At 42.5% G+C, this 18,649-nt stretch overlaps 1 protein-coding gene across 1 annotated transcript in view; it reads right to left on the reverse strand.

Annotated features, from left to right (window-relative positions):
* Positions 1-1,692: 1,692 nt before the first annotated feature.
* The window catches only part of SLC30A5 (solute carrier family 30 member 5), a 94,691-nt gene continuing 77,734 nt past the window's right edge, over positions 1,693-18,649 (reverse strand). The window contains exons 14-16 of the mRNA XM_073623278.1: positions 17,369-17,595; positions 15,721-15,849; positions 1,693-9,852 (exon numbers count right to left, since the gene is read on the reverse strand). Coding sequence (XP_073479379.1) covers positions 9,682-9,852; positions 15,721-15,849; positions 17,369-17,595 — 527 coding nt within the window. The 3' untranslated portion in view covers positions 1,693-9,681. The remainder of the gene's footprint in view (positions 9,853-15,720; positions 15,850-17,368; positions 17,596-18,649) is intronic.

Genomic DNA, 18,649 nt, shown 5'->3' on the forward strand with positions numbered 1-18,649 from the left:
ATATAGCACTTTCTTTATGAGGGAAGAGAGCACTTGTGATTGCATGGACACTAAATATGGGACATTTTAATTGAACTAAACATATGTAGATTAAATGTACATGCATGTTTGTTAATATTTGTATGCATTTTTTAGATGCGCTTGCTACACACATTTATATGTTGAATAGGTGTTAAAAAAAAAATATTTTTAAGGTATTGTCATCCCAGCGCAGCTTCCACTCGTGCACTGGTTGTGCATATGAGTTTTTTATTCATCTTGGGTAATAGTGTGGGATTCCAACACCTAGTTGGGAGCATCAGCAGGGACATGGGGTATTTGAACATATTTATATATTTTAGCACTGTTTTTTCACTTTTATATTTAGTTTCAAAATATTGACTATCAACCTGGTTGACGCTATAGCACCTACACGTGCCAGCTGTACTCTGCTTACGATATCATTCTACTATGCTATAAAACTTATTCTCTACTGGGAAAAAAAACTTTAGCACCCCCTTAGCAGCCTGGAAGGCAATAATATAATGGAATGGAGCTCTCCCATTCTATAAAGCCACATACTCAGACAGAGGAGTACCATGTAAGTTTGATAAGGTTTAGGGTGGGTGGGTGAATTCCACTCTTGCTGCCTCAGATTCATAACCTTTCATGGCACTCTATCCTTTTTGTTGCTGTATTTTATTGTGCATTAGTTTAATTAGGTTGCCTGAAGCAGGCCATAGATGGTGTAAATTTCTTTCCTGCAACCACGGGTTGCAGGAACGAAAATTGCATGATTCCCCCATCAACACAGATAGTGCTGACAGGGGAATTTTAGAGCTGGTTCCAGGGAAGGAAGCAATGGGAAATCATACAATGGGGGCACCTGTTTCAGGGACAACTGTCTAGGAGGGAAGTTGCCTTCACATTGGAAAAATTTCTCTAACTTCCTGTTGCACCTCTCAGACAGGGAATGACATTAAATTTACCCAATACTACACAGATGTAAAAAAAAAAAAAAAAAAAAAAAAACTGGCAGCCCTTCCCTACATTATCCAAAAATTTTGCATAAAGACAAACTTTAAACTAGGGCTCCTCCAGCGGTGGCTAGGAGCTCGTTATGCAATTTCTGCCTCTCAGATAAGTTTCCACTGACACCACTGATCTTTTTAGCTATCTATAAAGGGAGAAGTCTTCCCAATGACCACAAGTGTAAGGAGCCATCTTCCCACTGATTAATATATCATGAGTTATATAGTCATTGTTAGTAGAGGTTCCCAAAGTCCAGAAAGTTATTTCAATGGTTCCCTTGTTGAAAAGGTTGAGAAAGGCTGCTTTAACCAGTTGATAGAGAAGTCCAGTTCCTGAGACTGTAGAACTGCATCCCTGCCCTTGCATGGAATGTGTAGTAATCCCAATGCTGCACTCACAGCTACTAATATCGCAGGAGCACCTTTCAGTGACTACAGCCCAATGCCAAGAGGTCTTCCTTCTAACACCTCATTTATGGGCAGAGAGACACGCAGGGACAGTGAATTCTTCACTTTTATTTGTTGATACCTTCAGGACTGCTGCATTTCTTCTTCTCCAAAGTGAGTTTTGTAGGAGACGGTGTTATTCTATTTGGCAGCCTTGCTAGTTTATGACCAATAATGAATGTTGGTAAAAAATTATAACATGTCAAGTCAAATAAGATGACTGGTGGGAAAAACGTATGCCCATATATTTTATTGAACATTTATAGAAAAATAAAGCCCACTTATAAATATTATTATTGTCCTTTAAGTCCCAGTTTTGCATATCACAAGCACTTTAAAATGATGATGTTGGTCCTGTCAACCATCAAAAAAAAACATTCCTTATTCCTGTTCTAACACAAAGACATTGGAGTGTCTTCTACAAAGGACATAAACAGACCATTTCACGATTTATAATGGACGAAATAGACTGAAGGTGGCAGGTCTGTGTCACTTAGATCTCCCGTGTTTACACTCAGTTTTCATTGCAGATGGATATACATCTTTCACAGGCGGTCTAGCTCTGAGAACAAGGACTCACAGTTATGGTATACACATTTTATATCTGATCATTTGCTATTTCAATAGTAAATTTAGGCACAGATCAACCATGGAGGTTGGAATATATAGGTATCCCCATAGACTTCTATGGGATCACACGATCAAGGTATCTACATTGGCAGAGGGACAGCTATAAAAAAAAAAAAAAAACAAAAAAAAATACTTTGTTAAAAGTTAAAAGTGCACTTATCCTTTTAATATAAAAAAAGCAAATCAAATAAGCTTTCAAATGACTAATATATTTATGCTTGTGCCCCCCCCCCCCCCCGAGTGCTCCACGAGGATTCTGAGCTGATAGTGTAAACTGTGTTAATAAAACATCCTTTGTACCCTTTAGCTCCTAGCTTACAGTATACTAACAATACTAGAGCACAATTTGTAAATTCCATAACAAACTAAAACACTTGTTTGACCTAAATAAAACACTGAACTGCATGCAACATCTAAAAAGTAAGGATTTTTTTTGTATCACATTTATTAGTCCAGATTGTCTTGGGAATTAGGTTTACCTGGCAACCATTACCAATGGGCTTCATAGTATAAACCAGGGATCTCCAAACTTTCAAAACAAAGGGTCAGTTTAATGTCCTTCAAACTTTACGGGGGCCGCCCTGTGGCCAGTGGGAGAAAAGAATCCCTTGGCATCAGTAGGAGTAAACAATGCTCCACGATTGGTATTTTTTGGGGGGTGGGGGTCGGGGGTGGGGTAGTGCTCCATCATTGGTGTCAATGGGAGGAATAGTGCACCATCATTGGTGTTAGTCAGAGGAATAGTGCCCCATCCTTGATGTCAGTGGCAGGAACTATGTCAGCAACCATAGCGGAATAATGCCCCAAGGGCCAGATAAAGACACGCAAAGGGCCACAGTTTGGAGACCACTGGTCACAGGAAACGGCTTGCACTAAAGAGAGGCCTGGGATGCTTTATTTTATGATTTTTTTTTCTGCCAGAAATTACAGAGACTTCAATCTTGTACAGGTGTAGAAATAGATTTTTCAGGAGTACCAGCTGCTGGCATTTAACCAAACAAATTTGAGACGTACAAATAACTCATCTGTTTCAGCAAGGACCAGCTGAGCTTTGATCAAGCCATGGGCGGGCTTGGTTGTACTGAAGAATTCAAACCATCGCTTGACCTCAGTACAACCAGCATGTTGGATTCTTTACATGATTGCTGTCAGCGGCTATAGCCACTAGCATTAGGTTCTGCCGACAAGAAAGGCTCCACGCAATACCCACTGGCAGAACACAATAGCTCTGGGGAGGAACTCCCCCACCAACACTGTGTTAATGAACAAATCTAGCAATTTTCTTTCCTTTCACCCATGGTGGAAGGAAAGAAAACTGCATAATCTATGTAAGTTGGTCTTGCACGTCATTATTGCAACATTTTCTGCAAAACTATGCTATATTCACATTGTGAAGACTGCACAAATAAGCTAGACTTCAGGAGACCAGCAGCCAAGTCCTATTATTAAAAAAAAAAAAATGTTTAATTGTATACCGAAGCGTGCACTTGCACTCCCAACACCTGCCAGGATTAAATACTTCCTATGTTTATGTGGGAGTTATGTCATCCCAGGCCAGCCAATCAAGTTGAGTTCATCTTCCAGGTTTGGCATTTTAGAATAGATAGAGCAATGATGACTGTAGCAGAACTGGAGCGGTCTCTTTGGCAGGTAAGTCTGCCATAATGTGTAAACATGCTGTGCACATTTGCAAATTATGCAAGGGCAGTTTTTGCCATAATGTGCATTATTATCATTAACTCCCCCACCACTTTTATTTTTTTTCAACTTATAGAGTCATTGCAAAATGTAACTAAAATGACAGTGTAAGAAACAGCATTGATATATACTGATCTACTGTTCTATAGTTACCTGTTTTATTTGCCCATTCATAATGTAAATGACTTATGTTCTTGAGTTAGCATTGCATTTAGTGTCATGTACAGAAGATCATAATAGGCATATAGCCACACAGGCTGGCCATTTTACTGTATGAAAGGAAATCAAGCATACCCAGGACTGCGCAGTTCTTCACTACCCGATACAGTGGAAAGTCACCTGGCCTGGTGTAGGCTACAGCACTTGGAAATGTGGCATCATCTGAGGTCAGTGTTAGAATATATAGTTTTAAGGGGGAGGCAATGGGGGCACAGCTGGGCAGAGTTACACAACAATACATGTTTTATTAAAAGCACACTTTAGCCTCTTTCAGACAGGCGCCTCTGCTAAGCGGAATCCATTTGCTCGGGGGGGGGGGGGGGATCGCTCTGTTGATCCCCGCTGAGCAGGCAGATCACAGGTCTGTGTCTGCTTGGCTGTGCAGAGCGGACACGGACAGAGTCCCACTCTCCTCTATGGGGAAATCGTATGGAAATGGACCGCCTGTCTGTCTCCATCCAATCATCCATCTGTTTTTGGCAGACAGGATCGGATCAGATGGTGGTGGGTGTCAGCAGACATCCGCTGCTCCATAGAGGAGACTGGAGCGTCCGATCAAATGAAGAACGGACAGGCGGACCTGATCGGACAGCCCCTGTGAAAGGGCCCTTCCCATTTCAGTCTGGCAGATTCGAATACGGATTTCATTGGGAGTGCTGTGATCTTAAAAAAAAATAAAATTCCAATGATGGAAAAAAAAAAAAAAAATGGCTTCCAAAAGTAACATTGCTTCTTGAAACTTTATAAAAGCCTGCTAACAGTTAAGGGTCCCTGCAAACATATGGATTGTAGCTAGCATGCAGTAAAAAGGTGCATTTTGATGCAAAGCACAGTAATTCACTGGGGTTGCTGTTGCAGTGTCATTCATTCTGACTTGCAACCAAACAGACCTATATCACACAGATGGTTCCCATTCTGTGTGTTGTGGGCGGTGCTCTGAATACCAGCTCTTGCACATTCATAAAACTTTCTGTATTCCTTTCACAAAATTTGCAATTGGACAAGGTGTAGTCTGGTCATTAACCACTTGCCGACCACTGGATACCGATATACGTTGTCACAATGGCAGCAGTGGGCAAATGGGCGCACCTGTACGTCCCCTTTAAGAGCCGTGGATAGCAGGTGCCCGCCGCTTACAGCGTGACCATGCCCGCGGGACCGGCTAACTCGATGTCCGCCGGTCTCCCGCCGATCGTGTCACGGAGCCTCAGAACGGGGAAGTTCCTATGTAAACAAGGTATTTCCCCGTTCTGGCTTATGTCATGACAGAGATCACCACTCCCTGTCATCGGGAGCGCTGATCGCTGTCATGTGACTTGAAGCCCATCCCCCCACAGTTAGAATCACTCCCTAGGACACATTTAACCCCTTCATCACCCCCTAGTGGTTAACCCCTTCACTGCCAGGGTCATTTACACAGTAAGCAGTGCATTTTTATAGCACTGATCGCTGTATAAATGACAATGGTCCCAAAATAGTGTCAAAAATGTCCAATGTGTCTTCTATAATGTCGCAGTCACGATAAAAATCACAGATCGCCGCCATGACTACTAAAAAAAAAAAACAAACAATCAATATACGCTTATTGCATTTTTTTTTACCAAAAATCTGTAGAAGAATACACATCAGCCTAAACTGAGGAAAAAAAATTTTTTTTATATATATTTGGGGTATAATTATTATAGCAAAAAGTAAAACATAATGCGTTTTTTTCAAAATTGTCGCTTTTTTTGTTTATAGCGCAAAAAATAAAAACCGTAGAGGTGATCAAATACCACCAAAAGAAAGCTCTATTTGTGAGAAAAAAAGGACGCAAATTTTGTTTGGGTGCAACGTAGCATGACCGTGCAATTGTCAGTTAAAACGACGTAGTGCCAAATCGCAAAAAGTGCTCTGGTCGGGAAGGGGGTAAAATCTTCCAGGGCCGAAGCGGTTAATCCACCCTTCCCCTCCCATTGTTCAATCACAGAATGCCTTGCATTCCGTGAATAGAATACCAGACATTTTGGGGGTGGATGAAGGGGTAAGAAAGGGGAGAGTAAAGCACAAAATTCTACACTGTACAAGTTCTGGAACTGAGAGCAGCAGAGCTGAAGATCAAAGCTAACAGTAGTATCTGGCAAGAAACCAACTAAGATTTTTAGCCGCCCCAACAGCCTTACAGATATAGTATATCCAGCATCAGAGGTAAAATTAGCTGTACCAATCAAATGTAAAAATGTATTAAAAAACAAAACAAACACATTCCTGGAGTTGCACTTAAAAGGCACCACAGGGCAGAGATGGGAATGGGCCTTAAAGGAGGTCAGCATTGCCATTGGGATCGGTCTTCAGCACTCCCTGACTACTATCTATACATACACTTTGGCTGGAGCCGGGCTTTAAATATGCCTGCCTGCAGGTAGACATGGTATAATTCTGCTAAGCAGTAACTATTTCAAGAAGAAAAGTGACCTTGCTAAAAGGGGGCAAATGCATTAGAATAAATTGAAAACCAAGTAGGGTATATATTTTCTAATAGTTTTATAAACATTTGTAGTGGCTATCCTTTAAAACAAAAAGGTCAGAGCTATAAGCCTTCCAAACAAGATGTAGCCACAAGGTGCAGAGAAGTACTTTTGGCATTTTTAAAATGTAGCTGTAGAAGACCTCAGAACCCAGGTCAACTTTAGCAACAATTTGCATTGGCTGCGGTCGACCTTTCTCCTGCATAACACAATACAACACAGTCACCTTTCAACAGGTGGATAAGATGCACCATTTCCACACACAGCAGAGTAGTCCTTTCCACAGCCTTCTCGCCAGGCACAGACTTACATGAGCACCTTCAATGAGGGGAAAAAAGTATTAGACCCTCTACTGATTTTGTACGTTTGCCCACTGACAAGGAAATGATCAGTCTATAATAATAGTAGGTTTATTTTAACAGCGAGGGACAGAACAAAAATATCCAGAAAAACGCATTTCAAAAAAGTTATAAATTGATTTGTATTTTAATGAGTGAAATAAGTATTTGATCCCATATCAATCAGCAAGATTTCTGGCTCCCAGGTGTCTTCTATACAAGTAACAAGCTGAGATTAGAAACACTCTCTTAAAGGGAGTGTCCCTAATTTCAGCTCGTTAACTGTATAAAAGACACCTGTCCACAGAAGCAATCAGTCAGATTCCAATCTCTCCACCATGGGCAAGAATGTCAGGGACAAGATTGTAGACCTACACAAGGCTGGAATGGGCTACAAGGCCATCGCCAAGCAGCCTGGTGAGAGGGTGACAACAGTTGGTGTGATTATTCGCAAATGAAGGAAACACAAAATAAATGTGAATGTCCCTTGATCTGGGGCTCCATGTAAGATCTCACCTTGTGGAGTTTCACTGATCATGAGAAAAGTGAAGAATCAGCCCAGAACTACACGGGAGAATCTTGTCAATGATCTCAAGGCAGCTGGGACCATAGTAACCAAGAAAACAATTGGTAGCACACTACGCCATGAAGGACTGAAATCCTGCAGCGCCCCCAAGGTCCCCCTGCTCAAAAAAGCACATGTACAGGCCCGTCTGAAGTTTGCTAATGAACATCTGAATGATTCAGAGGAGAACTGGGTGAAAGTGTTGTGGTCAGATGAGACCAAAGTCAAGCTTGTTGGAATCAACTCAACTCGCCGTGTTTGGAGGAGGAATGCTGCCTATAACCCCAAGAACACTATCCCCACCGTCAAACACAGAGGTGGAAACATTATACTTTGGGGGTGTTTTTCTGCTAAGGGGACAGGGCAACTTCACCACATCAAAGGGACGATGGACGGGGCCAGGTATTGTCAAATCTTGGGCCAGAACCTCCTTCCCTCAGCCAGGGCATTGCGAATGGGTCGTAGATGGGAATTCCAGCATGACAATGACCCAAAACACATGGCTAAGGCAACAAAGGTGTGGCTCAAGAAAAAGCACATTAAGGTCCTGGAGTGGCCTAGCCAGTCTCCAGACCTTAATTCTATAGAAAATATGTGGAGGGAGCTGAAGGTTCGAGTTACCAAATGTCAGCCTCAAAACCTTAATGATTTGGAGAGGATCTGCAAAGAGGAGTGGGACAAAATCCCTCCCGAGATGTGTGCAAACCTGGTGGCCAACTACAAGAAACGTCTGACCTCTGCGATTGCCAACAAGGGTTTTTCTACCAAGTACTAAATCATGTTTTGCGAAGGGGTCAAATATTTATTTCACTCATTAAAATGCAAATCAATTTATAACTTTTTTGAAATGCGTTTTTCTGGATATTTTTGTTATTCTGTCTCTCACTGTTAAAATAAACCTAACATTAAAGTTATAGACTGATCATTTCTTTGTCAGTGGGCAAATGTACAAAATCAGCAGGGGATCAAATGCTTTTTTTCCCCTCCCTGTACACTGATAAATACACGAATGGGCCAGGTCTTTAAAGTGGAACTAAACTGCATCTGAGCAGCACAAATCAAAAACGCTGCTTAATTCATTTTTAATAGTCAAGGCAAACTCCCCCCATCCAGCCATGCCTCCAAGCTTTATTTTGTTGAGAAATCACCTTGAAAAACACCCCCTGCCACCCCAGGACATTTCTGGCTGCAGCTATCTTGAGTAAGGGCAGATGATTCATGTAGCATTTACTTCCTGCCCTTGGCTCAGCCGTCTTCACAGGAGGATGTTCTTAGCTGAACAAGCCCCTCCTCAAGACTTCTGGGATGTATGCCATCATTTGTCTAGGCATGTAAACCAGGAAGTAACTGAAGAGATGAAAAAAAAAAAAAAGTTTAAAACAATATATTTTGCTATTTGCTAATGGTAGCAGCATAAGGATTCAAACTAGTCAAAATTGATTGAGAGAGTGAAGTTCCACTTTAAGCAGCTGGAGCCGCCAGGTATCATGTGCAGACAGCCAGTTTATGCCAATTGGAACGCAGTTGGGAGGACTGTGTCCGAACAGCGGCTGCATTCACATAGACATGCATGGTCTGCCTGTACGCAGTACTTGACGTCTCAGACCGCTTAAAGACACAACCCAATTATGGACTACGGGTATACACACCCCTGTGAATGGGCCCCAAAACTTCACAGGAGTAGTATTTTCTTCACCCAGAATTTAACTGTTCAATATTTGTAGATGGTATGGTTGGGCCTTAAGAGCCAACTCTAGGATTTTTTTTTTTATAAGAAAATGAACTCACCAATACCTATCAGAAAGCCCAAAGCAAATCAAGAGAAGTAAGAGAATGCAACATATATTAGACTCAAATTTTAAATACATAAAATGTCCTTATCCATTATAATTATATTCAAAAGATCTGTTCTGTTGTGCATAATTTAGAACAAATTCACTGTCTGGAGGAACAAAAAAATAAAATAAAAATAAAAAGGAATGATAGATTATTGTCCTACTATTCCATTCAACCATGAACAGTATTTATATCCGATAGCACAAAATAGAGTACCTCCTCTGTGTTCCAGATCCCCGTAAAGAACTAAATGGCAGAAGTCATGTTATAACAATGTATAAAAACATCTTGATTCAGTCTCAATAAAGATAAGAATAGAGGTGAAGTATAAAATCCAGATTTATACAACGTTTCATTTCTGTACACTGAAGTTCAAGTCTGAAAGTTTCCCTTGACAAACACAGGAAGAATACTGAGTGGAAAGGTGCCAGTCACATGATATATGTCCCATCCTTGTAATATTTTATGGTGTCCATCTGTTGCGTCATGACCAAGACTTCTTGAAACCCGGTGCTAAGGCCGGACATATGTTGGAAGTAGGCCTCTTTCTCCACTTGGATAGTAAGGTTATTGACTCCAGCGTCTTTCAGCATTGCGGTTACCTAACACACAAACAGGCAAAGGTTATGGCAATAGTAAAACTCAATATAAAGGTTGTGTACAGCCAAAACGAAGGGAAAAACCCCCTAAAGTGAGCCATTGCACAACAAGTATCAAAATGTACACATTAAAAAAAGAAAAAGCAAAAAAAAAAGCCCACTTATAGGTCAATATGAAATACCCCAGTAAAACAATGAACTACCACTGCAACACAAATGAAAAGCTTTTCACTGGTGTCTGGGGAAGACCCAAGTCTTTATATCATGAATATTGATAAATCACATACTCGCACCGTAACCCAGTAATACATGGTGTGCACAATTATTAGGCAAGTGAGTATTTTGACCAAATCATAATTTTTTATGCATATTGTCCAACTCCAAGCTATAAAGTAGCTACAAGCTATAAGTATAAACATAAATGCTTATTGGATTTAAGCATATCGGGTGCTGTGTTTTTGTGTAATGAGGGAGGGTGTGGCCTAAGGAAATCAACACCCTTTATCAAGGTGTGCATAATTATTAGGCAGCTTCTTTTCCTCAGGGAAAATGGTCTAAAATAGAGATTTAAAGTGGTTGTTAACCCACTTCTTTCAAATCCTCCCTTCCCCTCTGTACCATAAGTGTCCCTGTGTCTGTGTATTGTAAAAAATCTGCCAGATTGTGTCTATATAAGCTTGGCTCCTGATGCTCAGCTGACTTGTCAGCTCTCTTCTCTCTCGGCTCACAGTTCCAGTGGGCGGAGCCGAGCCCTCCCGCTGACATCAGCCGGGGAGGGGGAAGAGAGGAGAGAGCCGACAGTTGAGATCTAGAATGGGCCTGATATCCCCATTTGGTTTTGGTACCATGAAAAGGTTTGAATAAAACCCTGACCCCTGCTCTTCCACAGGAACCACCATGATGACCTTTTGTGACAAAAGTCGGTCTGCCGCTAGAAAGAGAGACTTCTTTTTCTCTGGATCTTTGGGGACATTTGAGCTGAGGAAGCGAGGAGACGGGAACTCTCTGAACTCTAGTTTCTAACCTAGAGCTATTGTGGAGACCACTTATCTGTCCCGAAATTCTTCCTGCTAGACCTTTGAGAACTGCAGAAGTCTTCCCCCCACTCGAACAAGCGGGGGCGCCCCTTCGTAAAGAGGCTTTAGCGTTCTGGCTTGCAGGCTTCCTCCCCCAGGACTTCTTTTGTCCCTGGGGTTGACCCTGAAGTTTACCTCTTGAACCTGATGGTGGAGGCCATTGTGACTGCCTTGAGGCTGATGCCCCTGGCACTGGAGAAAGAGCCCGTTTAAAGGAGGAACGTTTACTCTTTTTCTTAGCTGGCAAAAGGGTACTTTTCCCACTTGATATTTTTTGGATGTATTTGTCCAAATCCTCCCCAAACAGCTTTTCACCGCAAAAAGGAAAACCAGCCAGGAGCTTCTTGCATGGCGCTTCGGCTGACCAACCTTTTAACCATAAGATTCTACGCAACCCAAGTGTAAGGCGAGAGGTCTGAAGAATAGAATCTCTGATTGCGTCAATTGCAAAGCACAAAGCTGCTGGCAGCTCAGCTAATTCCTGGGCCTGCTGTTCAGGGAACACCTTGAGCACCTGTTTCAAGTGGTCTCTCAAGAATTGACATACCCCAATTGCCACCACTGCAGGTTGAGCCACTGAACCTGCCAGGGAGAAAATGTTTTTTTAACAGGAATTTCAATTTTTTATCAGTTGGATCTCTAAGCATTTGCGCATTGTCAACCGGACAAGTCAAACTTTTATTCACAGAAGATATAGCAGTGTCAATTGCTGGTATACTCCACATCTTTGTGAATTTTTCCTCCATAGGATAGTGTTGAAAACTTCTTAGGAGGAAAAAGTGCTTATCTGGGTGATTCCACTCAGAATACATAAGATTTTCTACTAGTGAATGGACAGGAAAGGCGCGCAAGGCTTACGGGGGCTTTAGTGAACGCAAACAAGAAATGGGCTCTTCAACCGACCCCCTTCTTTGCAGCATTTGAACCACATCCTCTGGTCAGAGTGCCGAGCACAAACGCAGAGGTATCACCAAAAAAAATGCACCCACTGCTGAGCAATAGTCCAGCAACTGCCGCTGCTATTAAGCTCAGCCTGATGCTTAAAGTAAATGTGCCTGGGAAGGCCTGTATGACTCACTCACATGCCACCCGTCCGCTCTGTGTCCCTCCTAGCTGTATGCACCTGAAAAAAGGTGCATTTTATAGCTATGCAGCCCGCGTTGTGGACGCTAAATCGCGCCCCCCCCCCCTCATTTATTTTAAAATAGAGCGTTTCCTGCGCGAGCGGGCTCCGAACCTGTCCGGACCACATGGAGGAGGACTGGGGGAGGAGGGAAGGAGGAGAGCTGCTCATGGGAACCGCTGTAATGGCCGCGGGAGCGGCACAGCACACCGCCGTCTGATGCTATGCTCCTACTGCCTGGAGGAAAGCTATCCAGGTGGGGGGACATACCTAGGAGGAGAAAACCACCCTTTTTCCACGACCTTACCAGGAGCCTGGGCCGGAGGAAGCCTGCAGCTTGTACACAGAGACGAGACTGACAAGCATGGAACAGGTACATGCTCTAGACAGCCCCCGGTGGTGACTATAGGCATAGCAACATTTACTTTAACCACTTGCTTACTGGGCACTTAAACCCCCCTCCTATCCAGACCAATTTTCAGCTTTCGGCGCTGACGCACTTTGAATGACAATTGCGTGGTCATACAACACTGTACCCAAATGAAAATTTTATCATTTTTTCACCACAAATAGAGCTTTCTTTTGGTGGTATTTGATCACCTCTGCGGTTTTTACTTTTTATTAAAAAAATGTAAAAAACAGATTTTTTTATATTTTGTTTTAAAAAATTTTAAACGGGTAATTTTTCTCCTTCATTGATGTACGCTGATGAGGCGGCAGTGATGGGCACTGATAGGCGGCAGTGATGGGCACTGATGGGTGGCAGTGATGGGCACTGATGGGTGGCAGTGATGGGCAGCACTGGCAGGTGGCACTGATTGGCACTACAGGTGGGCACTGTTAGGTGGTACTTGTGGGCACTGATAGGTGGTACTTGTGGGCACTGTTAGGTGGCACTGTGGGCACTGTTAGGTGGCACTGTGGGCACTATTAGGTGGCACTGTGGGCACTATTAGGTGGCACTTTTATTGGGCACTGATGAGGCAGATGTGCCTCTTCCACTTGGGGACCGATGTCCCTCACATCCGATCCGGTGATCGGCTTTTTTTTCTACTCGCACTGTCAGCGTGAGTAAAAAAAAAAAAACGATTACCGATCTTTTGTTTACATCATGTGATCAGCTGTCATTGGCTGACAGCTGATCACATGGTAAGGGGCCGGGACCGGCCCCTTACACAGATCGGTGATCAGCCGAGTCTCAGTGACTCGGTGATCACAATGCGCCCGGCGCGCGCCCTGCAGGGCGCGCGCAGGGAGCGTGCACAGGGGAGGACGTCATATGACGTCCTCCCGTGAATGTAGGTCCGCGCTGTAGCCGTCATTCGGCTATAGCGCGGATGCCAAGCGGTTAAACGAGAAAACCCACAAGAATTTGAAAAATTCCATAGGAATCTCCCTTACCTTATCCAGCTGCAGGGTTCTGTGATAACAGACCCAATCTTCACCTCTCACGGTTGGCTCAGTTTAGAAAACCTTCAGGGACTGGGGCCCCTTTTTTTTTTTTTTTTTTTAAATCGGGGGATCAACAGCCCTGGGCCTGTAAAAAGCACCCCACCAGGAATATGGCTGAAAAAAACAAGAAACCAAAAAAAAAAAAAAGAAGCGTTACAGGCAAAACCTCGTTTCTTCAGGCATGAGGCCCGGGTACCATTCAATTCGGCCTGGAAAAGATACTTTGAATGGATCCGGCTGCATAGCTTGCCCCAGTAAGGAATATCCCAGTGGAGCTCAGCACGGCACATCTTTACTTGTGACCAACACCTAAGACACTGGCGAAAAAACTGAGGTACTCCCGGTAAGGGGAGGGGTTATATGGGGAATTGAACTTCCCGTTTAGGGTGTGCCAGTGTCCACCACCTGAAGGTGCCATATAACCCATACAGTTATTACTGTGGCTCTATGTCCCGTGATGTACAATAAAGAAAATTATATTAATCCTCAAAAATACAACTTGATTAACCACTTAGTGCAAATCACCGTCATTGTACATCGGTACTTAGCTGTTATAACCCCGGTATTTTCAACAACGGCGAGCGGCTGGCTTTCAGATAAAAGTGGTCTCTGCGGCAGATTCGCCGCAAGATCACTTTTATCGGGGGCAGGAGAGGGGCACTCTCTCGGGAGTCGATCGTGTCCTTCCTCCTCTGAGACATGGAGCCGAGTGACGGAAAGATGGCCCCCACTCGGCTCCATAACACTGTATGGCGCAAACAACGTCAAACGTCACTTCCGCCCAATGGTCTTAAAGGTGAAATTTTTTTTTTTTTTTTTTGCACAAAAAAAAATTAAAAAAAAAAGACATTTTTTTTTTTTTTTTAATTGCATTTTTGTGTAAACATGAGATCTGAGGTCTTTTTGTCCCCAGATCTCACATTTAAGAGTCATACTTTTTTTTCTATTAAAGCGGATGTTTACATTCCTTCTAATAGGAATAATAGCGACCCATTTTTTTTTTAAAGGACAGTCTAAAAATAAAAGGAAAAAATAGAAAAATTTAAAGCACCCCATCCCGCTGAGCTCGCGCCTGCATCGTAATTCGCGCCTGCATATGAAAACGGTGTTCAAACTACACATGTGAGGTATCACCGTGATCGTTAGAGCGAGAGCAATAATTTTAGTACTAGACGTCCTCTGAACTCTAAACATGTAACCTGTAGACATTTTTAAACGTCGCCCATGGAGATTTTTAAGGGTAAACATTTGTCGCCATTCCACGAGCGGGCGCAATTTTGAAGCATGACATGTTGGGTATAAATTTACTTGCCATAACATCATCTTTTACAATATAAAAATAAATTGGGCTAACTTTACGGTTGTCTTATTTTTTTAAGTCAAAAAATTGTATTGTTTTCAAAAAATTGCGCTGGTAAGACCGCTGCCAAAATACGGTGTGACAAAGTATTGCAATGACCGCCATTTTATTCTCTAGGGCAGTGATGGCAAACCTTGGCACTCCAGATGTTTTAGGACTACCTTTCCCATAATGCTCATGCACTCTGCATTGTAGCATCATGGGAAATGTAGTTCCAAAACATCTGGGGTGCCAAGGTTCGCCATCACTGCTCCAGGGTGTCGCAAAAAAAAAAAAAAAAATATATATATATATATATATATATATATATATATATATATATATATATATATAATGTTTGGGGGTTCTAAGTAATTTTCTAGCAAAAAAAAAAAGATTTTAACAAAGTGTTAAAAGAGGCTTGGTCCCTAAGTGATTAATAATTGTGCACACAATGTATATAAAAGCATGCAAACAGAAAATCAAATAAATTCTAATCTAGACAAAAGTAAATAGAGTATATGTAATGGCTAGGATAGAATTGAATTGAATGCAGGGGAGGCAGGAAGATAATTGCCCAATTCTAGGCGGTAGTGCTACCAAAAACCCCTGCTCCATGGATTGACACCTCTGCAAGTACACTATTGAAAAGATAGGCGCACTGTGCCTAATATCCCAGAAGACTTAGGCCATACCACTGTTCTATAAAGTGGGCCTGTAAGAAGTACTTTAGCAGTAAAAAAACCTTGAAATCTTTGTTAGGAAGATCTTATCAGCCAGTACACCAATAAAATAAAACTATGCATGTGTATGTGCACAGGGAGGAAAGAAAACATTGCATGCCAATGTGTGATCACCACCTAATGCCCATGGTGCTTTACCTGTTGGATGATCCTCTGCTCTACAACATCAGACATCACTTGTACATGTATAGTCCCTGCAATCATTGAAGCGGAGTGACGCCAAAAATGAGGATCCCGATAAGATATAAGACCATCGATCTTCGATATCTAAAAAGGGAGAGAAGTCCTTTTTTAAATTACTATGGAAACTACAATAAGCATTTTTGCCATTTGCAGAGAAGACATGTGCAGCATACAAATATGAAAATATGTTTTTAAAATACATGCAAAACTTGCATGCATTACACACGGCCAATCAGTGTAAAAGCTGCAAACGTCTTGTGTAGTAACCATGAATATTCATGCAGTTTCTGTAGCACCCTAACACCCTCTAGTGGTCAACTGTATGAAAAGTTATTTCACAGTAAGGCCCAGTGCCGATGGGCTTCTTCAGAACGGTTTTTCCTCCTATACAAGTCTATGGGAATGCAAATAAACACTTAAATCCCCAGGTTTAAATTAAACCCCTCTAACAAAAAAAAATCTAAATTCACGTTCACTAAGCAGCAGTCACCTGACACAAAAGCACCAAATACCGTATTTATTGGCATATAACACTCGCCGGCGTATAATACGCACCCCAAGTTTAGGAGGGAATTTTAAGGAAAAAAACTTACATTTAAATGCCCATCAATGCAGCCTTCTCCAGTGTCATTTGCAGCCTTGTCAGTGTCACTGCAGTTTAAATATGGCGCCGCCGAGATACACAGAGCCGGTCCTCTCGCAGTCCCGCCCTATGATGGACATAACACAGGTCCAATGGCGGGACTGGGCGTGACTGTGAGCGGAGGAGCCGAGCCTAGCAGAGTACACTTGGCTATGTAAGTATATAGGCGGCGCTCGCTCCTCCACTCACAATCAGCGGGGGATCGACGTATAACACGCACCCATGATTTTCCCCTGATTTTAAGGGGAAAAAAAGTGCGTGTTATACGCCGATAAATACAGTACTTCTCTACTTCTCTTTACTACCTGCATGGGTCTTGTTTTGGGTGTCCAAATCACTACATGTGTGGTGTGGACAATTCCTATTGGTTGTCCAGATGTGGATTTCTCTCATGATCCAGAAAAGTACTGATGTCAATAAGAGGGGAATGAGGGCTCGTTCACATCATGTGTAGTGACCTGCATTCTTCTGCACTGATCAACACAGGTCACTTCAAGAGCACTTAGAAAGCAGTGGATGGGCTCAAATCACATGCATTGCATGCAATTTGAACATGAATGCGGTGCGATTCCTGTCCGAATCATGTGCGATTCCTCCCCACTGCTCATGTTGTGAACCCAGGCTGAAGACACAATGACAAGCCTGGGCTCACACAGGAGCGGAGAGGGAAACTGCATGCGATTCGGACAGGAACCGCACGGCATTCCTGTTCAAATGGCATGCGATTCATTTTGTATGGGCTAAAATCACACTGCAAAGGTATCAGTTTCATGTATAGGAGCATTTGCATGAGTACTCATGCAAATGCTTAATATCCGCACGGATACCGGTGTCTGTGCAACCCTAATAAGTCTCCAGCTCTATTTTCTCATTAGGACAGCACAGACCAGCTGCAATAGCAAGCCAGTATCTCTCAAATTCCCCTCCATCCCACGTCCACAGAGCTCCAGCCAGTCTCACCTTTTCCAGGGCAATGTTTATCCCCTTCTCGATTTCTGGAGGGATTCGAAGAAGGATCACCTGGCAGGCATCTTTCAGCAGAGGGAGGACACTTCCGAATATCAGAATAGCAATGAAGAGAGAGCAGAGAGGATCAGCAATGAGCCAGCCAAACTGCCGAATCAGAATGGTGGAGACTATCACACCTACACTGCCTAGAGTGTCAGCCAGTACATGGAGAAACACACCTGGGTGGCAAAACAAGAGGTTAGATAATCAATTATAAGCTGTAAACAATGACACTTTTATATTGGATTTCCAAGTTGACATCAGTAATTTTGCATGCACTGTATGTATACTTTTTATTGAAATGTCTCCTTCCACCCCTTGCTTTGCATAGCATTTTACGGAGTGTCATCTGTATTCTCTGACCCAGACATAGAAGACTGATCTTACAGATCAGTACAGCATTCAGACTGGAGGCGGTCTGTGTTGCACAGCGCTATCTGTGAACATTTTAATATGAGAAGAGAGCAGAGGGAGGACCACATCAGTGTGCCCCTTCATCGTCCAATCAAAGAACAGAATGGATCCAGGACCAGGCTATACATCTTAACTGTGGAGCACTCTGCAGGGAGCTACAGAACTACACAGTGTGGTCAGGGGGCAGGAGGTACCTGGATCATTTAGCTGAATTGAATTTACGAATTCATTAGCAGGTAAAACAGTTCACATACATGTACAGGTGCATCTAAAAAATATGAATAATCAAAAAAAAGTTCATTTATTTCAGTAATTCAATTCAAAAAATGAAATTTATATTATATAGTTTCATTACACAGAGTGATATATTTCAAGCATTTCTTTTTTTAAATTTGGATGATTATGGCTTACAGCTAGCGAAAAAACCAAAATTCAGTATCTCAGAAAATTAGAATATTGTGAAAACGTTCAATATTGTAGACCCATGATGTCGCACTCTGATCAGCAAATTAACTTACAACACCTGTAAAAGTTTCCTGAGCCTTTAAATGGCAAGGAGAATAAGTCACAAAAGGTCACTGCTAAAGAAGCTGGCTGTTCACAGAGTGCTGTATCCAAGTATATTAATAGAAAGTTGAGTAGAAGGAAAAAGTGTGGTAGAAAAAGGTGCACAAGCAACGGGGATAACCACAGCCTTGAGAGAATTGTGAAGCAAAGGCCATTCAAGAATTTGGGGGAGATTCACAAGGAGTGGACTGCGGCTGGTGTCAGTGCTTCAAGAGCCACCGCACACATATGTATTCAGGACATGGGCTACAA

Source organism: Aquarana catesbeiana, linkage group LG01 (genome assembly GCF_042186555.1).
Source record: "Aquarana catesbeiana isolate 2022-GZ linkage group LG01, ASM4218655v1, whole genome shotgun sequence".
Taxonomy (NCBI): domain Eukaryota; kingdom Metazoa; phylum Chordata; class Amphibia; order Anura; family Ranidae; genus Aquarana; species Aquarana catesbeiana.